Raw genomic sequence first — 21,859 nt, 5'->3', positions numbered from 1 at the left:
CATAGGGAGCCGATAAACACCTTTCTCCCACAAATGCCTACCAATCTGACTTTTAAGTATCTATTGAATGAGACAATTTTGTTGAGCTACAACATTCCTCTCAGGAAATGATTTTAATACATTTAAGGGGTCTCATACACAATATTCCCACTGACACATGGTGCTATATGTTGATTTCTGATTGACCAAAAGCTTGGTAACATGTCAAGATAATGATTAAGAATAAAGAGAACTATAAATAAACATAAAACAATATATGAAAAGGTAGATGAAGAAGATATAACTGAAGGAGGGAAGAGAAATGTAGGAGCATCTGCCCATCCCGAGTTTTATTCATCTACAATAGCTACACCAGGCTAACAACACAGGAAATTTCAACAATCCAAGGAAAAGTGTCTGCCACTAGATTTACATAGGCACAGCTACTTCAGCAGTGCTGCCTAGCAGAAATGTAGTGTTGGCTCTCAGAGCAATTTTTCTATTGAAATAAGTTATAAAATTTTGGTAAAACGTAGGTAAACTGGTTTAAATAAACAAACAAAAACCTTTAAATGTTTTTAATTTCTTTGATACTAAGAAATGTGGTGGTTTTTTTCCTTTCCACCCCACCCCTTTTACAGTTGTAGGCAGCATTTAGGACCAGTTATATTCTGACATGCCAAGGCTGAACTAAAAAAATACAATGTGGCTGAGACCATTCTTGTTATTTGTTTCAATTTAAGTGAATCTGCCTCCCACTCCATTTAGGCCAAAATTTAGATTAATTTGACAATACAAAGAATTGCCAGGTAAGGTATGTCACCTAAACGTGTGAAATATATAATGTCTGCCTCCTCCCCTCATTAAGTAATTATGATAATAAAAATCCTAATACAGGTACAACTATGCTCACAGATGACTAGGGTGGGTTTTTTTCAGTTTAGCTAATTACGCACAGAAGGTGGCAGAAGAACTCCTTTGGCTGGCATATGCTTCATAGATCCCAAGAGAGCTGAGCCAATACAGCTATCCTGGATGAAACATTGCAGCATCAGTGTCAGCTAAAACAAAACCCACAACTTAACCAAAGCGATCAAACCTAAAACCAAAACAAGCTCTGAATTCTATTTTTTTTTCACTAAAGCAGAACAGAGCTTATTCAGCATGGGAACTGTTTGCATTCAGAGTGATCAGCAAAACCAGCATCATACCATATCTTTTCTCATCTTTCCATTACCACGTGGCTCAGAACAGCATGTACAATATAAGTCAGTGTTCTTTATTAGGATTTGTAATTTTCAACAGAGACTTTCCATACATTCCTAAAGGCATTCATAAGAAAATTACTCCTACTATGAAGTGCTGACCATGCCTTAATCCTTGTTTTCCCAATGCAGAGAGATCTGCAGAATTGTCTCCCTCTACAGCAAACAACATCCTCAAAGTACTTGCAAGGATCTCCGAGCCTGAGTTTCTCTCCAGCAAATAAAGCCCTCACCATAACTCACTGAAGAGACTTAGGCTTTTATTTCCAGACTCTACAAATGCAGGCACAGCTTAAACCAGGAGAGCAACAGGAGAGTATAGTTTTCTGCCCTTTGGCTGCCATTTCTTACTCCCAGGCACAAAACTGCCACCAGTGGAGCACACCAGTTTCCTTTCAGCTCTTCAGCCTCAAATTGTGGAGATTACAAAGAAGCTGCCTGTGACACTGCACATAGTGCCTCAGCTCCAAATGTGAAAGAAGAAAATCAGGTATAAAGTTTCTCATCATTGGCCTGCCCCCATAATGTGATGCTGCTCACTTTTAAATGTTATTTCTTCCTAAACTAGCTGATTCAGGGTCAGGAAAAGGGTTAAACTCTTATTGGCTAAACCAGAACTGAATTACAATTCATCACAGACAAATCCAAACCACACTTCAACAGAAAAGGTACCAACTCAATACTGACTAAACCAATCAATTACACCAAATGATCAATCACACAGACATATATGCTTGGTTAAGTGATTTCAAAAACTACTTAAAACTACTGTAATTTTCTTCTGTGGTTCAAGCCTGGGCATGCTAGGGATTTTCAAATAAACTAGTGGTGACTCATAGACAACACACAAAAACTGACCCAAAATATATCTCTCTTTTTTTTTTTTTTTCTCTCAACTGGCAAGTTATTGAAATGCATGGAGATTTTCTTCAGGAAATGTAAGACATAACTGGAAAAATTAAGCAATGGACAGGCATTTTCTTTCAGATTTAATTGTGCTAGTGGAATATGCTAATAACTACCACTATATGTTATGAATTTACCAATCTGTGAGGGACCTAATAATACGAAAAATCTTTTAATTCAGTTCAAGTAAAATAAGAATGGTAGCACCTACTTAAACTGTTTGGGTTACCATTTCCAATTCTAATTAAGATAAAAAATGCTCAAGTTGCATTTTGTGTGAATTTCTTTCAACAGCAGTGCCTCAGTTAGCACACACTGCTGCTTCTTCCTCCTTGGCTCTTCCAGCTGTGCTGGCAGAGTTTGTGTAGCTGTGCTGTGAACCAGATCAAGAAATTAATCCCCATTAAAATAACCCATTAGGAGGAAAGTTAATTCACTTTCCCAATGTAGTTTAATTTAATATTTATTACTTGAACAAAGTCAAACAAATCCAAGAGGAAAGAACTAAAAAGACTAAATTTAAACTACGCAATAACTTTGTGACTAGGAACCAGTTACTTACAAGGTGATTCAAGTTTCTGCTCCAAAAAGGAACAGCGAGAATTTGTGTGATTTCTTCTTTGTCAAGCAAATGTTTTTAAAAAGGTGTTTAATGAGCAAGAATGGTCTCACTTTGAGAGTATCTCACCATGCCACTTTGTCACCAGTTAGCACATACCCCTGCAATCTCCCTGCTTTTTCCACAAAACTCCTGTCATATACTGAGCGAGTCAATCTGAACCAAACTTTCCAGATAGGCATCCATTTGTGCATCCACCTTTTCTAACTGAAAAGGCTGAGATCACTTGCAGTTACTCAGCACTCAGAACGTTAATAAGAAATGAGATGTTCTGTGTACTAAATGAAAGACATTACAATAAAATAATAAATGAAGATTTAATTGATAAACCAGTTGTACTAACAAACTAATATGCCAAGCAACCTTACTCCACTTATTTCTTGATTTTTGAGTGTGTGACTTTGCTTTCTTAGCATTATTTCAAAATCGTGTTTCCAGCACTAGTGAAAAAATGGACGCCTGAAAAAACTTTTTTAATTCTCATTAAAAGTTACCTGGTTTTACATCACCAGCTTATTGTTAATTGTAATGTTGCCACGGTTGACACAAGCACCTATGAGTGCTCTCAAAAACTATCCATTGGGGAGCAACAAGCCAACCTGAGCTTCACCTAAAGTTTAAAATCTTTGTTTCAGTATGCCACCATGTAACTAAAGGATTAGTAACTAGCTCCCAGGAGACAGACTAAAGCATACTTAAACCCTAAAGCAACTTAATTTCACACTTTATGACTATTATAGAAATCCAATTTTATGTGATAGTAATGCAATTTTTAAGCAGATAAACTATGATACTAACTTAATACAGTTTAGCTTAGAAAAAACTGTAACAAACAAACAGAAGTATGTTAATTACTCTATATCAGGGATCTTATCTTGCTGCAGCACATGGAGCATGGACCAAAAACATATCTTCTATGTTCTATACATTGCCAAGTGCTGTACTGCCAGCATTCAATATCAACGATCTCTGACAACTAATTGAGAAGTCTCACTTTTCTCAATGGAAGCATGTGCCAACTCAGAAAATGTGTCAAAGCAAAATGTTGCTTTCCTTGCTTTTCCCATGATACTCAAATGTAATTCTTCCAAAAAAAAAAAAAAGTAACATCAACATGCCTTACTGGAAAAACACAGCATAAACATAAATAGATACACGCCCTCAAGCCCTCCTTTCCATATACCTTTTTCTTGTTTTTAATTTTAAACCTTGCTTAAGCTAAATGCAATCAAAGTAATTCCAAACTAGAACCAGAATGAAATGGTGTCCATATATGTGTTTGTAAGCATTTGTTACACTTGCATTAGTTTCTCTGCCAATAAGGCCTTAATGAGAGCTGAAATCCACAGCAAGTTACAGAGATGTAAGTTAAGGTTCCACAGTTCCCTTCCACAGATACACTTTCTTCCCTTTTCCTTTCTCTGGCACAGTTATTTGTTCACCCAGGATGCAATATGGTTTAGGTAAGTGATACAGCCAAAACCAACAAAAACCTAAAAATTAATTTCAGCTGAATCAGCACACCAACAAGTCCCAGAGTTGCCAGTGCCAGTATAAAGGAAATGGTTAGAAATGTCGTTGCCATGAAGAAGCACGTCAGCACGGCAGGTCTGACTTAGATCAGCATTTATTGCCTTAGTGTTGCATCCTCAGTGCAATGGATAGCAAGTCATTTAAGAAAGGCCTGAATAAATCAGGCTTACTCTACGCCATGCTTTTCAAATTCAACCTCACAAAAAGGTTAGGCAAACAAAACAAAAACCTTCCCAAAAAGTATGGAAATTGCAGGATAAAGGCTTTTTACTGTCAGCAAAGAATTACCCTTTTTCTGATCTGGTGTGGAAGGGAAAAAAGTTTTGCATTTCAAAATAATGCACAGACAACCAGAAAACATATCTTTATCTTAACTTCATCAAGTTTACTGTACTTACATGAAGAGTATTAGTTATTCCAATTCTGTACCTAGTTTTGTTGTATTTTAATGAAAAATGAGTTGTTATAAAGTGGTAACATCTACTACTTGTAGAAAAAACTTTTCTGTTGTGGAAATTTTCAGAAAGTGGGGGGGGCGCGGAGAGGAACTCAGAAACATGTTTGTTTAAACAGTAAAAAAAAAATTAAAAATAAATCAAGAGCTTTTCAACATGAGTTGTGATAAAGATGGTAAAATTAGCAATCATTTTGGTTATCCAGGAGCCAGAAACAGCAATGTATTTTTTTCAGTGAAAGCACTGTTTAGTCTTCCAAGAACAGTATTAGATACCAGTAAACTGAGACTTAGTTACACCAACAATAGTTTTCTGTGATGTAAGTACATTTTTGCTATCTCAATGCAAGTGGATCAAATGTGCAAAATTCTGAATAACGTTTCCAATTAGAAACCTAGTCAATTGTTCTATGTAAGTTAGACACTCAATAGAAGCGTTACTTACACAGAGTCAGCCCAAGGCTACTTCTGTTAACATTAATTCCCAGTCCCATGCCATCCCTTTTATTATGACACAAATAGTTCTGCCAACATTTGGTGAACCAGATCAAGGAATTAAATTAGATTAAATGTAACAGAACAAAAGAACAAAAATTTCACGAAGAATTAATTTGATGGCTGTAAGAAACAGCTAGGCTAGCGTAAAAAAGAAGGCAGCAGTGACAGAAGGTTCAAAAATACAAAGCTGACTGAAGACTGCTTCAGCTGTCATTACCCCACAGAAATGCATAAATATGCCTTTAAAAGGAACAAGAACAAAAACAGAAACTGACATCCACCTAGAAGGTCATTTCTCTCTTCATCAAAAGCTCTGAATGCATGTTCTTTAAACGGTGTTGAGGGAAATCAATGAAGAATTCTGAGAGAAAAAGGAGCAACACTAACTCCATTGTCAGCATCATTACAGTCCATTTTGATAGAACGGGCTTCAAGTAATAATTTATATGGATTCCAGAACTGTAAAATCTCCCAGTTATATTTACTATCCTGAATGGTTGCTAAGATTTTTATGATTTTTCAATTCCATTACCTATAATACAACAGCAAGCTTAATTATCTTCAAAACACCTGACAAAATCATGGATAAATCTGTTAGAACTTATACCCAACTCTGAGGCATTTTAATCTTATGCCAGAATTTTGAAATATGATGCAGTTGCAATCGACCACTAAAGCCCTGTTTACATTCCAGAAATTTCAACTGATGCAATTAACCCAAACCAGTTGCTAATGTAATAAATAACAGAGGTTAGCCATGGTTGTGTAAATCCTGATGAACCCCCTACTGCATTACAATTTTACACAAGCACAAAAAGACACCGTTACTTGTTTCTTCATTGTAGGACTTTGGAAGATAAAAAAAAGAGAAACACTTCCCAACAACTTGCAATATAAGAGGTGTAAGCTGTTTATAAACTAGAGCCTGGCTGTAGGGGGACTTGTTGCCCCAAGGCACTCCTGAAGACCCCCTGTTGATTACTAAGTAACAAGGGCTCTACACTAGAGATAAAGCCTCAGGCTATACTACTGTTCACTGGAGGATTCTCAAATTACCTTTCACATTGGAGTAAGAAACTCTATGTGATTAAATACTTGGTAACACTGCACTGAAAGTTGCTAGACAATATACTATTATGAAACTGTTACAAAATATAAAACGTATACTGGAAATTCCATTTTACTAGCTATTTTGCATTTATGTTTATAATATCTGAACCTTTTATCACTGAGAGAAGCCCCCGAGACCAAAGCCTTCAACACAAACCTGCAGCAATGCAAAAGCTATGAAAGTCAGAATTCTCGCCACTAAGGAGTCCTGTCTCAGTGTATGATTTTATGACAAGGTAAGACCATCTAACGATTAGCTGTCACTGATGGGGGCAGGTCTGCTCCTAGCAATGACATCTGACCAACTCCTTAGTAATCTGGTTCAGGGAGATAAGCAGGTAGAAAACTACTTCTATACCCAAGTCCTTAACTGATTCAGAAGAGGACTGGCTAAGAGCCATCAGAGATGCAAAGGAAATATAAGGGATGTATGACTGATGATGGGAAGAAAAGTTAAAGAGCTCCTTTTGACTAGTCATTAGACAGGCAATGGTTACTGTACTAGCAGAAACATATGAAACCTAAATGTAAGTCCATCTGCCACCACACCTAACTACTGTTCGTAGGTAAGTAACGTAAATTAGCAGAAAACTAACCTGAAAATTTAAAAAAAAAAAAAAAAAAAATTCTTCCAGGTTAGTAAGATGAAAAAGCCCAGTGGAGAGTTCACTGCCACCCAAAGAGAACAAGCACATGTAAAGACAGAACTGCACCAAACGATTAAGTTGGTTATGCTGCTCTGGAAACACAACCTGGAAATACTCAGAAAATTCTCCAGAAAGCCTTGCAAGACCCATCTTGAAATATTTAATAAACAAGGCTAAAAAGTAGGCCATGGGTCTGTAACAGAAATGTAACAAGATGTTTCTGTCAGACATGTTAATGTATGATACGCAGAGGACAAAATAGTATAATCTAATCCCCGGCATTTCTCCTTTGCTAAACAGCAACCCTCTGCTGACTCCATTTTGTGTTTTTCCACTCATTTTTTTTCTTTTTAAGCTGTCATTTCCCATTTCCAGTTCTCAGATGCCTTATGCCTTCTTGCTCTGATCAAGAGTATTTTAAAACCTCATCTTTATTAAAGCTGAACATGCACAGCTTATAAACTGATCTAAATTACAACTGTTACAGTAACTCTCCTCCTTTTCCCTTCCCCACCTCACCAGATGTCTGCCCCACAATGTTTTGCAGACAGGCACTTGTGTGTAACAGTAGGGTTAATCAGTTCATGATTCAGGCAAAAACTAATACTACAAAAAATGGTCAATTTCCAGCTAGATCAGCTGCTTGATATAGCTTACTCTGCAACAGCATAAGTATCTGTGCCAGCCTAAGGAGAAGGACAGAAAAATGCAGCTGAAGATGAGTGTGGAGGTCTGTATAGCTCTGACCACAGCTATAGAGTCACTCTTACATATCACGTTATAAAGTAAGAAGTCTCAGCTATGGTCTTAAGCTCTAGTTTCATTACTGCCTAACCCTATCTAAACGCTGGCTAACAAAGCTCTATACTTCCTGCACCCAACTGGCATATTCCTGCCCTCCCTCTTACACCATTTCTGGCAGTCTACCAAGCCATTTCAGCACAGAAAACTATTCATGTTTTACGGTTCAGTTAGTTTCCTGCCAGCTTAGGTATGGAAGGAAGTGGATAAAACTGCTGCATCGAGCAGTTTGACCAGCTTAGGCAGCTTGGAAACCACCACCTTACTTAAACCGATTCAAAAGGCTACGTTAACACCCTTGTTACAGATTAAACAATGCATGTTTCATCAGCTTAAACTGAACTGGAATTGATTTATAGCAGTTAAAATTAAACTCCTTATACCAAAACAGAATGTTCATGAAGAGGCTAATTGGTTTTAAAGCAATTTAATTTATTTTCCTACAACTTTCTTTAGACACAACCTCGCGTGAGCTGTACAAACGACTGTGGCACAGCAAGTTAGGTTACAAACTTGCAGCATTTCAGCTTCTCCAGGACAAGTGTGAAGTTACACAATACCACTAATTGATCTCCTGCACAGGCTTCTCAGACCATCAAAAAACCCAAACAAACCAAAAGCAGCTGTATGCTTTCCTTACAGGTTTGTCTCTATAGGGTCAATTTTCTCAACTACATCCTTTCTAAAGCACACAAAGCAAAACTGTGAACAATATTAATGTTACAAGAGGAAACATTGCTATCACTATCCCACCAGTTTAGAACCTTACTGCACTTTTTCTACCTTAGATGAGTATAACAACAGCTTTAAAACTCTGGTTTGTGACTTTTCTGCTGCAGAAACACCACACTGAACTAACAGAGAAACTTGTCTCAATTCAAATAACAGAAGACCAGAAAGATTAAGTTTAGCACGTCTGTAATACAACCAGTTCTTGCACTAAGCAGATGACATCTGTGATCCTTTTGCTTTCTATGCATATTCAACTAGTATAAAGTTCTACCACCAATTCATAGATTAGCTGAGAATACAACAAAGCAAGATGGCTTATAGACAAGTCCCCAAATTTCCTTACAACACACATCACCTCTTCACTGAAAAAAATATACACCTGTAATGGCTTAGCATGTGTGGTTGTTATTCTTGCCCTTAGGGCGGTGCTGGCATGGGTTTCATCAACATACATGTCAAATTTAACAAACCAATTAAAGCAAATCAGTATTCAGTTAAATAAATTCCATTATTATTATTCAATTAATACAACCTCTGTTAAGTTTTATCTTTACTATGGCCATTCAGATCACTCTCACTGGTGTTTAAAACACTTAAGAGTCCTACTGCATACAGACCAGCAACTTCCACACAATGACAACTTGGGCCAATCTAAAGTAGCACTGTGGTGATCCTGGCTTTGTCTTCCAAACCACCTTCCTTCCAATCGCTACCAGAACCTGCCTATGAGCTTGTTCAGGGAGTTGTATCAACATGAGTCTTTTTCTGCCAGGTTAGCTCCCTCTGAATTGACCAATTTGAACTGATCAAAGCCCACAAAACAAAGGAGCTGCAAGATCACATGGCTGAGAAGGTTGGGAGATGAAAGACTGATGCTTTCAATAACCATGAGGTATTAAATGAGTTCACTGTCCTGGGAAACTTAATCTTAACCCTACTGGAAAAAAAAAAGAAAAAATAAAAGTAAAAAGTTTTCTGTGGGCTTACTTGATTGAAATGGTACACCTTGAGGTCAGATCAGCACTAGAACTAATGAAAGGGAATCACAAGTTTTTGTATGGCCCATACACCTGTTTCTGGGCTGAGTAAAGCAACAGCACTAAAACACAGACACCTACATAAATAGGTATCAGACTCAAAAATAACTTCTAGACATTGATTATGTCAGAGTGACATAAGTAATAGTTTAGCTCTTGGTCCATATGAAATTCTTATTAGTACTAACATGTGGGCCAAAGTCTTACTAAGGAGAAATGAAAGTGAGATTTTATGGACAGCTAAACGCATTTAATAACCTGTTTTGTCTCTTGTATCGTGTTCCCATACTCATACTGTTTCTGCAAACAAACTGATCGCTACAACAGCAGACAAACGTTTCAGTTTTTAAGTTGGCTATAAAGTTCAAGTGGCTGGGATCTAACAACCACCACAAAGGAAGTAGGCAGTGGGAATACAAAGCTGGGAGCTTACCCCATTCAGTAGCAATCATTAAAGCACCAAAAAATAGTTTACTTTCTGCTGGTTTACAAAACTGAAACACAGAGATAAGTAAACATCAAAAGCAGTCCAGTGATCGAGGCTGACATGCAAGACCAGAAGCAGAGAAGGGAGAAAAGGACAGGGAGAAGGAACAAAAAGGAGCAAGTGAATCTCTTCTGAGCTGTCAGATTGTATGTACTACCTCATTTAACCACACCATAAGAACTGAAACAAGAAATTTACTGTCTGTTAGCACAAATAAGACTTAAACGCAATTTTACAACCACATTACCTACCCAAGCTACCTCATTAAAAACAAAAGGAATGCAGATGATCTGTGCCATGCTTTCAAGACAATTACATCTGCACATTCAGCATTAACTGGACTTATGATCCATGTAGTAGAAATGTGAAGAATAAGTCAGTATGTGCCAGATTTTAGAAAGGATGGTGGTAGCCATTGCTGACATTTTACAGAAATGGCTTTGAAGGAAACTGAGCTGCAAAGTCAGCTGCAAGTACAAAGCGAGATGGACAGGCAGCCGGCAGCCGATTACAATGAACTGGAGTAAACAATTCCGTGCAAGTATTCTGATTGAAGGGCATTTCTCTCCCCTCACTCCACATGACTTGTGAGAATATTTACAGTGATACAGGTGGTTACATATTTGGCTTTTTTATACCCAGTGATAACATCATTTGCCTGTAGTAACTCATTCATAGAAAAAACTCCAGAAACCGAAGGACAGAAATTCTCAAACACCTGCAATTCCACCACCAAGCTGAATTCATGTCAGGGTAATAGGGACACATAAATGTCCATGAAATACATACTGCTCAGGAGACCAATTTTTGTGGAAACAGAAATGTTACTATGTTTATTCTTAGGAAAATTAGTATTCATTACTGTAGGAAATACTACCTTATGATTATTATTACTACTACTACTATTTTCTCCTGTATTGCAAATCTAAAAGTACTTTAAATGAAGCCATGATAAGTGAGATGATACAAGAGGCTGATGTTTTTTCATCATTTAACCTAAGTTAGTTATTCATACACCAGAAATAACAAGGCGGGGGGAGGGGGTGGGGGGTGTTTGACATGTAATGACAACCAAGCAAAAATTAAAACACTTCCTAATGTACAATAGTCATTGTAAAAAATACAACAAATCTTGAGTCTTCACTCAAGAGCAACTTCATGGTAGATCACACAGTTTCACTATCCTGGTTTATAAATATTTGTATGTTGTAGAACAGAGATGAAATACTCCTCCTTACTCACCTTTGGATCGAGTGGAGATATCCATCCCCTCCACCACCTCCTGCTCTGCCTTTATTTCCTCTTCAGCCAAGCTGTAGGATTCAAAAAGGTGAATTAGAATAGTTACAGATTATATTATTCCCATGTCTAACTTCATGTACAGAAGTTCAACATAACACTGTCAAATACAACTATATTAAAACTTCTGATGAAATGAAAGGTTTGCTGTTTGCCAGACAACAGCTGTTTGGCCAAAACACGTACAGAAACAATCCAGGTACACATGTATGCTGCATGTTACCAATCACAAAGGTAACATTTTCATACTGATGACAGTCCTGTAACATTTACTGAAGATTATGTCACTTTATGGATAAATTGTATGTGACAGACAAACGGGAATTCTGTTCCCTGTCGTTCCTAATCTAAGGCCTCTATAAACTGTGTGGACAGATGCCTGCTAAAATTTAAACACTCACCAGCATTAGTGAACAGATTCGCTGAAGTAACAGAGTCAGCAACACAGAACAGCTTGCCAAATTAGAAGGTAAGATGCAATTTTAAAAACTATTAAATAAATAATTTCAAGGATTTTGAAACCAGACTATATAACATAAACCTGAATATTTATAATTTACTGGCAATAAAATACCACCAATTATTAACTATAACAAAGAGTAAACGGAACAGAGTTGTTACTATCATTCAACAAGTCAATCTTACACAAATGGTTTTAACCATTTAATTCTGTCTGGAGTAAATTAAGTAGATGACAAACTATATCTGACTTGTTGATATTCTACTTTCTTATAGTGATGCCATTCAAGAAAATAACTCAATTAATTTGGCTAGTTAAGTCAGTTTGGGGAAGGAAGGTGGAAGGAAGAAGAAAAAAGAACTTGAATGAATATTGCGTTACACACCATTTTTGGAGATCTGACTATCGCAAATGAAAGGTAAAAGAAAACATATTATGTTGAAGCAAGGCCAAATTCACAAGAGACAAATGAGGTTATGGTGCCTGAAACAGGTATCAGAGCTGTCCATTAATACCACCAGAGCGCAGCAGCAAAGCAGGATGTAGATCTTTTCCTCTGTAGTAAGAGCTTACTGTCCAGTCTCTTAATGTAAGTTGTTGCTGATACCAGTTTACACCAATATGGCAGACTGCAAGCTACTGCTGCTATGGAGTGGACTGAGATTCCATTCAGCCATTCCAGCTCTGGGGACAGCTATTTCTACTGCAAAGGCCAAGAGGACAGCTAGAGACCTTTGCTTTAGCAACTGTGGTTAAATCTGCCCAGGACAGCTAATCAGAGCTCGGAAACAACACCGAGGACTTGGTTACATTTATATCAGAGAAACTCTTCAGCCTGACAAACAGTTTATATTAGCAGGAGTTTTGTTACTGGTATAAGTTAAAACAGCTTCATAAACAAAGTAAAACTTACCAGCAGAAGGACTTTTTAGTCTGGTATTTGTCAAAACTACTTTTAATCAACTATCAGCTATTGGGGGGTTGGGTTGCAATTCCTTTCACACTTCTAAACAGGACAGTTACATCAGCAAAAATTTTAAATGCAAATTAAGCAAGTTCAGTGTATGGAAGGCCCAAAGCTGAGAAGATCCATGAAATCCAGAAATCATTATTCTTTACTTGCCATTTGTATATAGCAATAATTTACAAATTAAGCTCTTTAAAGTCATAAAACACTGAAGAGAAGTTCTATTCCACCAGCATTCAGTCTCTCAGCTCATGGACTACGCTAATAATTTCAGTAGCAAGGAAAGGCACCCATGTGACCAGAATTATGGTAAATGTGTAGCATAGTTGACCGTAGCACAATGCTGCTTAGATTCATTTTGCATAGGCAGATTAAATGCATAACATAGTTGACTGTACTACAATGCTCACCGATTTACTATGCATGGGCAGATCAATTATACTGCACATTTGTTACACCCTTTCCCAGAGGGCTTCCAGCAAAGAGGAGCTGGCAGTGTGTTGCAGACACCAAAACATTTCATGCACCACTTGCCCTTGCCCATTCTCTTTCCTAAGCAATGGAAAGGGATGGGCTCACAGGATGGTTTCTTCATTCTCTTCCCATGTTGCATTGTTTTTTTCTTCCCCTACCCCCTTATAAAATCCTATTTCAATATCATCAAACTGTAACAAAACCCACATTTTTAAAACATCATGTATATATGATTAATAATGCACACAGGTAAATATGTAACAATACACACTGATTCTGTCAAGAATGAAGTAATTTGGCAGTACACATTACCTGGTTTTAAAATATAGATCCAGTTTCAGCCACAGACTAGGACATACAATTCTTTATGAGACTCAGGTTGAAGTCATAAGATCATTTTACACAGGTTGCTACTAAAAGGAATGGTTTCCCCAATCCCTAACCTCATGTTCCAGAAATCACGTTCCTTTTAACTGAATCAGTTCTGTGATCTAGCTCACTGTGCAGCTGGATGTGCAGAAAAGAGGAAATGGGAGTGTACCACATGTGGGGAAGGGGGGGAAAGAGTAATATCCTTTTAGCGGCAGCTCACATTTAAGTTCCATTAAAGCAATCATAACATTCCAGACTCATCCAAATCTATCGGGTGCCATTTTGTTCAAGTCACAACCTCAGAGGAACATGATACAACAAGACACAGTATTAAAGTCAGTATTAAAAGACACAGAGTTGAGAAATGGGCATGACATTTCAATACAGCGACAGAGTAGCAGGACCTGTCCCTACATCCCTGGCCCCAGCAGCAGAGGAAGCCAGAGCCAAGTGAAGATGCTCTGCACCTGTGGGCCCAAACCTCGCACTGTGGGAAGGTTACAGGTCAGCACTCCTACATATTAGTTACAGCATACGAGGTTTCTTCATCCCTAAATCTGTCTCTCCCCATCTAATGAGTTTAATTTATGAAATTCAGCCAGCTTCCTCCAACACCTTTTTGAGTGTTCTTTCAATAGATCTATAGAGACAAGAAAAACATTCTTCATAAGGAGTTCCAAGACGAACAAAGTATCTTGACTTGACACATCTCTGATACATCACATACAAGATGCCTGAAGACAGCTTTCCCAAGGATTTGTAGTATAACTAAACAGTCAAAAGTGCATTCACCACTTGACACAAAGGTTCTTCATTTTTTTTAGCCATGGAGGTGCATATACCCTATACACACATACGCACGCTGTGCGTCACCCACAACTAAAACAAAACTCAGCAATTATCTGCTATACTATGAAAACTGAGCCTCAGAGGAACAGATTGCATCTCCATATTCTCTACTATAATTAATCTCGCTCAATCTTTTAAGGGCATAAACATTTAAGCATGTAAGAGAATCACTAAGACTGTTCTGAAAAAAAATAAAAATGTTGGGGGGAAACAACAAGATGCTCTTCAGAAGCATCTCCCATTGTTTTATTTGTTGCAGTGTATTATGACTTGCACTACACGACATTGTTTGAATGGTGGCAGTGATGATTGTAGTGGTAATCTTTAAGGCTCAAGTTTGTAAATACATGCTAGCAATTCACAGCAAGTTTACAGTAACTTTTCTAAAGCTGACAGATCTTTCCACCTTTGCATCTTCCATCAAAATAAGCAATATTCTGAAAAGGTGTTATAAAGCACAAACTTCCAAATGCAGAAATCTCATTGGCAAAAGATTTCAAATTAAATAATTCAAGAAAAACAGGTCCTTAATGACAGGTACCTTATGATTACCCACAATAAAATAAAAAGAAAATTAAACCCAGCAGCAAAATAATTATGAACAAGCATTAGTTCTATGGAGACAATAGAATTAGATCAAGTAGACTATTTTACAGAACTTTATTTTGAGAATTCATTTTTGCAGGGCTTAGAGCTGTTATTTCAGATAGCATGCATTACTATCATGCATGTGTACTATGAATGTGATGGTCTGAGGCTGCGGATCAGAAATGATACTGGTATATATTCCAATTAAGTGCCTACATACAATAAATACCGTATGTCATTCTGAAAGCTACTCTTATTTCCTCATTAAGATGAGTGAACACAGAGGAACATATTTTAAGAATACAATTGAAATTTAAGCTTTGCCAGTTTCACTGTCAATTGACTAGAACACCAATTAATCACTTAAAACTTCCCTACTTGTATTGACAAAACTTAAAAACAAAAAAAAAAGAAAAGAGAAGAAATTGTTTTCTAAAATATTAAACTAATTTGTTTCATACAAATTATTTTAACATGTCTGAATGAGGGAAGAAGGGGTGGAGGTTATTCCTAGTTGAGGGCAGAAAGAAAAAAAAATAAGGATGGCAAACATAAAAGATTTATTGATACTTAGGTTAAAATGCAAAAAGAACTTAGCAGCCTAATTTTTAAGTATGTTCTCTATTAAACTGAAGAGAGGGTGGGTTTTTTAATATGAAATTCAGTTTTTTGAATTTCAGACCAGGAAATTAAATACTGACTTTTCTGCTTAGGAAAATCATTCCTGTATTATTAATAGTACTTACCTGAAAAAATGCACATATACAAAAATATTTAAAGCTGCTCTAACCTATATTAACTACAAAGAGCAATTAAAAGTTGCAGATGAACTACTGCACCTTGACATTTAACCAAGAAAAACTGACAGATATGGAAAACCACTCGAAACAGCTAATGCCCACATACACAACCTAGATCTACATTAGGGAATAAACACATCAATTTAAAAACAAGAACTATATATTTATGGAATTAATTTTTCCTTTTAATTAATAGAAAACAAAACAAAAAAACCTGATTTAAGACTATAAGCACTAAAACTGAATTTCATAAGATAATTCCTGCCTCTCCTATATCACATTTGTGAGTAGCAATTCTAAATAATGATTTCAAAAAACTGCATTCAATAAAAATGTGAAAAAAATATTTGCATGCCATTGCTGAATAAATAGCAGCTTTGTATAAGCACTCACCTATAACAGTCTCTTACTCATCGGTAGCTATGCTATTTATGCAGGATTCTTAAAATGGCGTCTGACAGCACTGCACTGCCTCATTCCTGTACTGTAGCTAAAATGGTAGCAGTTTATTCAATAACAGTATCTCTTGTTTAAACAGCAGTGCTATATTCGAAGCAAGCACCTAAATATCAGAAATGGTGAAGTATAACAAAAGGACACCTGACATCCAAATGTTTAACTAAAAAGGCATAAGATAGGGAGTTTTGTGAAGTCACAGGTTACTAAGGGAATTACTCAATTTTAGATTAATTTTCCAGTTTGAGCACCTCATATTTTAAATTTCCTTTTACAGAATTCCCTGCAAAATGCTCAACTTGTATTAAGCAATTAACATACACAAAATGCTTGTTCAGATATCTACATACAGTAATGTTTAAGCTAGTTACCTCTGATAACAAGCAAAGTAAATATACAGATAGATACATAGATACAGATATTTAACTTAAAGAACATTTAGGTTCTTTTAAAAACCTTACTCTTATTCAGTGTGCATTCAAAACAGCTCCACAAAAGAGAAAATCAGGGGAGGGAGGGAGATCCTCGGTGTCATAGCGTCTTCTTTAAGATTATAAACTACAGAGCTGAGGCCCAAGGCAAGGCAACCAGAATAGCTATAGATTTCAGATGCTAAACACATAATTTAAGAACAATCATATTAGAAAGTAAAGGTTTATACTGGCTAAATTAATGTTAACATCCTGCTACAGCATGGTTCTAATCTTACAGTATGACACAGATGCTATGACAACTGCCAACAAAGGGTTAACATATGAATGACTGACAACTTCTATCAAATCAATAAAACTCAGTTCCTATGTAGCTATTTTTAAATCAGACTTTAACCCATGAATACAAGACATGTTTATTAATAAATATATTTTAAATACTTTCTTAATACAATTTAAAGGGCCAGGCTTGATGGCCTACTACACAGTTTGCAGACCAGTGTACTGCTACTAAGGGGTTTACAGACAATAACTAAGTAAATCAAACCCAGTCTAACAGGTTTAAATTCACTACAATGGGACTCAAGTGCCCATGGGAAAAATATTAGGGATCCACAAATAACAACATTTGAAAATTGCTGTCTACTACATTCTACATTGACAAAGGTTATGTTCAACTTCCAAGATATTTAGGTGATTCAAATTAATACCCTGAATTCCAGACGGAGAAGATGAGAGCTTTTACTGAGATTTATCAACCTTTAATCAATTATGCTGGAGTGGCACCATTACTATGGAAAACTGACCATGACCTATCACTTTACAGCTACTGGATCCACACGGCCAATACACTTGAAAACAAAGCAAAATGGGGGGCTGGGGGGGAGAACAGGAACAAAAAAAACCCAAACAAATGAAAAAGAAAAAAAAAAAAACAAAACCAGCAAAAGTAATATTATCACACAATGGAAGACAGCTCAGGAAGATGACCCAATCAAAGTTTGTGGACACTGATATAAAGGGCTAAATTTTTAATGTAATCTACCTGTTTATGATTTTTGAGCATGGAGTTCCTTTTATTACACGCTTCCTTAGTAGCAATGTAGGTTTTCCCCTACAATTCAATACTCCTTCCTGATGTGAGGGGGGGAAATGTCACATTTGGAGTGGTTTATACACTGCATTCTTTTCATTTTCAGTATGTTAAGTAGTGTCATTTATTTAAAGAAATCACTCGATTTTTCCCTAGCACTACTTAGCTTCCAACTAAAACAGTTTGCCTGCAAAGAATGAGAAAGGCATGTAGCTTTTTAAAAGCTACTGTTTTCATCATAATTTTTAATCCAGATCACCCCTTTCTTTTCCCCCCATTGCATTTTTTGTCCAGATAATCACAAAAGTAACTGGATGTTGGGACTAAATAATAATGGCTAATCATATTCATCCTGGGCAATTCAAATTACTCTTTAGTAGCCAGAAAACTTAAAGTGCAATTATACGATTAACTGGTAGTTACATTCGAATAATGGCCATTTGCTACAAGCTGAATAAAGCTCAGCTACTTTGTTTCATATATGTCCTGTCTAATTGTGATATTAATCAGATCCAGTCCTGTAAAATCTTGGGTAGAAAGAATACGTGCTTTTTCCCCACGTCTATCACTTAAACAAAACCCCACATTCCATCTGCCCTGAACAGTAGAAAAATCGGCACAGAGTGCTTCTTATTATGCAATCTATGAAAGTGAGTGATAACATCATACCTTGACAAAGCACCAAAAATATATGAAATTCTTCAGCTTGGCTGAATTTGCTTTACTTAGATGGAACAAAGATGGTAGAAATTTCCAGAAGGCCTTTCTCAGTCTTGCCACTGCAATTGTCAATCTTTAACCTACCCTCTGCTGCTATTGGCTCAAGTACTCCATGGAGCAGCGCGATTGGGCTGATCTGTAAAACAACACTGCTGTCTCTACCTTGCCTCAGACATCTTGCTGCAATGCAGACATTTATTTTTTGTGAACTATAAAAGAATTATATTTGAGTGATTAAAAATGGTGAACTTTAACAGACTCACGATGCTATGTTTCATTACATGCGCAAGGGCAGCTTACACAAATATGCTTCACTGTCAGCAGTGTGTCTGGAGGTGCAGATTTGAAACAGATCCTAGTTTAACAAAACCTGTGGGAGCCATTTTAATACAAGCTTTCTGATTGCAGATCACTTACTCCTGCTTCCTCGTATTAAACAAATATTATGTTGTACACTATTTAAGACTAAAAGTAAACTGCTAATGTGTATAAACTACTGCTAGGAAAATTACGTCCAAATGTAATTTCTGTTTTTAGCAACTGAAGAACAAAAACCAGAATAACTTCTTAGCTGTGTTAGCACTTTTATGTATGCTGAAAAATGCATTAAAATTGCATACAAAAATGCTATCACATTAAACTCAGTGGTACAACCCAGCAGTGTTTCAGGTTGCAAACTGAACTAGACATTCTCATAATCTAATCCTTGGGGGGGGTGGGGGAAGCTGCTAAGCAAAGTGAGATATTCAAAATAAGATACTCACACTGGCAAACAAGTAACCACAGGTAAATTGCTATGTTACAGAATGTTATCAAATACATGGCAACCTATAAAAGTTAGCATGTAACTGTGCCAGGCTGCAGTCATTTGCAAAGCTAGCTTAGCTCTAAGTTCTTTCCTAAAATCATGAACGTGTATGGACTGTTAAAACAAGTGCAAAAATTATATTAAAAGCACAAAAGAGTATCCTTCCTTTGCTTTTGTAACAATACTGGTGATCACTGAAAAACAGCTTGTTAAAACAAGCATGCCAGCACTACAATTAAAATCTTAAAGGGCACAAAATGTTCTAAATTAGTTATAAATCAAGCAAGTTTGTCTGAGATTATACTTTGTATAGTATCAGAAACATATGCCCATTAAGCATTATTTACTTTACTTCATAAGGTCACTTCATTGCTGAGTACTAGCACTTTCATCACACCTCAAAAACCCAAGGAACAACGAAAATGCGCTTTACCCTACAAACATGGTAATTAATGATCTATGAACGAATAGCAAGTAGGATATTTTTCACTGGCCTGAGGTAAACAGGAAGTATAAGGTTCAAACTTTAGAGGCAAATTATCAAAAAAATAGTGCATTCAAATTGGAACAGTTTACACATACAAGTCCCTTAAAATGGACGCTAAGCAAATCTGATTTTTTATATAACTAACCACTAACATTACTTCATCTACTGGACTAACTGACCTAGTAAAAACAAAATGTTTGGAAAACTATTAAAAATGTTCAGAGAGTAGCATGCTGCTTACTTACCAACTGTTCAAGCACCCATCTCATTTTTCCAGTTAAGAAGATACAACAGGCTGGCAGATTTGGGAATTGATCAAAAAGGAATTTCTTGAAATAATTACGTAGCATTAAACCAAAAGTTTAAAAAAAAGAAAAAAAGGAAAAAAACAAGAACGAACAACATGTACTACTGTCATGAACCACACATGATTTTATATCCTCTGGACTCCACAACACAGAACTGTGGCTGATACAGTGTAAAACAAAAAGGCACAGATAAAAGGTACATTAGTTTATTCGAACTACGTAAAACAAGAAATCTAACAGTTCAAAAACATTTTTCATAAAGAATCAGATTTGTAAACAGATGTGCTGCTGCATTTTATTGAGCAGCAACCCATTTCCAAAATCTGCAGCATAAAAACTCCCTTTTAAAGGAACAAAATATTAACCATACATTGTCCCTCAGAAAGAGAAACACGTTGGATTAATTACTCCTGCAAGAAAAAAGGCTCAATAATCATTTTAAGTTAAGATAAGCTGCATTAAAAACATGATGCAACAGCACACCACCACCTAGGCCCAATATCTACAATCTGCCATTAGCACTTTTTGCTGATGTCTAGGTTTTTAAAAATCCCATATTCTCTGAGAGATAACTTATCTTAGCTATTCCATTCACTGTTTAGAAAGGTAAACTTGCCTGTTCTTCTGTCTGCCATTATCCCTGCTTGACTCCCTGTAGGGCAGTTAAATGCATCTGCTCCCTAGCTTCCATTTTCTCTTCAGCAGGCATGTGACACAACAGACAATAGTGCTGGCAAACTGCTCAGAGAGAGAAAGCTTCTTTGGAATACCAGGATCTTGATAAACTCTAAAAACACCATCCTCCTGTGAAGAAGTAGGTATGCCAAGGTTTTACCAGTCTGCAAAATAAAGCTGTGGCTAATGGCTACTAACCATGTGACCCAAGAAAGCAAATTTAAACAGTTCCAACTTAATAAAGTGCTGTGGTGTGAGTTTTGCACAACAAATCACAGAGAATCACACTCTCAACCCACAACTCATAGGTCTTAGAGAAAAAAAAATGTAAAAAGTAAGGCTTACCTCTGTGGATGCATTGTTAACACAGTGTTATGTCAATACTTATAAAACATGGAGGACAGGCTCTCAGTACTCAGGCAGAAAGGGCTTGGCACTTCAGCTTGATGATCTGTCTTCCTAATAAAAGCTAATCCCGGATTGGCTACTTCGGTAAATCTGAATGTAAAGCTTCAGGGGATTGGCTGAAACACTTCCTGAGCGATTATCTTTGTGCAGCTCTGGCAAGCAGGAGCCATCCTGTGCATAGAGAAGACAGGCTAAGCTAGGCCCGTTTCAGCAAAAGAAACTCCAAAAGAAACCCCAAACGCGCGCTCCCCATGTAAAATACACAGATTTTCAAGCAGAGGGAAGTGATCGCGAACTGCCTGCCTGAGCAAATGTGTCTCAACATGCCACTGCTGAAGGCATTTGGATATTTTAAACCTGAAGGAGGAAGAGTTCACTCGGGTCACAAAAGCTATTCTTCATAAACAAAAAGCTAAATTCACTTTGCTGGGGTTCTGCAACGTGTTGCACGGAGAAAGCAAGGCCACAGAAAGAGAGCAGAACATAGCGAAAGTGAACATGCACAGGAGGGACTGAAATTAATAACTGAAAACTCAGAGAGAACCCTCCGATTCCAGAATTTAAATATATTAACACCTACCGTACAATCTTATACC

The 21,859-nt window shown here is 36.8% G+C and overlaps 1 protein-coding gene across 11 annotated transcripts in view; it reads right to left on the bottom strand.

Moving 5' to 3' along the window:
- The window catches only part of ZMYND8 (zinc finger MYND-type containing 8), a 56,498-nt gene extending 35,159 nt beyond the window's left edge, over window positions 1–21,339 (bottom strand). For 6 of the 11 annotated variants that reach the window (XR_010073017.1, XR_010073018.1, XR_010073016.1 and 3 more), the window contains exons 1-2: window positions 21,201–21,337; window positions 11,311–11,381 (exon numbers count right to left, since the gene is read on the bottom strand). Coding sequence is in view for 8 of the 11 variants with exons in the window: in XM_063349764.1 (XP_063205834.1) it covers window positions 11,311–11,381; window positions 21,201–21,214 (85 nt within the window). In the remaining 3 variants the exon portion in view is untranslated. Of the gene's footprint in view, window positions 1–11,310; window positions 11,382–16,270; window positions 16,347–18,526; window positions 18,567–20,117; window positions 20,281–20,796; window positions 20,985–21,200 lie in introns of those variants that run through there. The other 5 variants (XM_063349765.1, XM_063349763.1, XM_063349767.1 and 2 more) reach the window with 5 other exon arrangements.
- Window positions 21,340–21,859: the final 520 nt, after the last annotated feature.

The sequence above is a fragment of the Chroicocephalus ridibundus genome, chromosome 12 (genome assembly GCF_963924245.1).
Source record: "Chroicocephalus ridibundus chromosome 12, bChrRid1.1, whole genome shotgun sequence".
Taxonomy (NCBI): domain Eukaryota; kingdom Metazoa; phylum Chordata; class Aves; order Charadriiformes; family Laridae; genus Chroicocephalus; species Chroicocephalus ridibundus.
The sequence above is the reverse complement of the archived record's forward strand: the minus strand, read 5'-3'. Positions and strand labels throughout refer to the sequence as shown.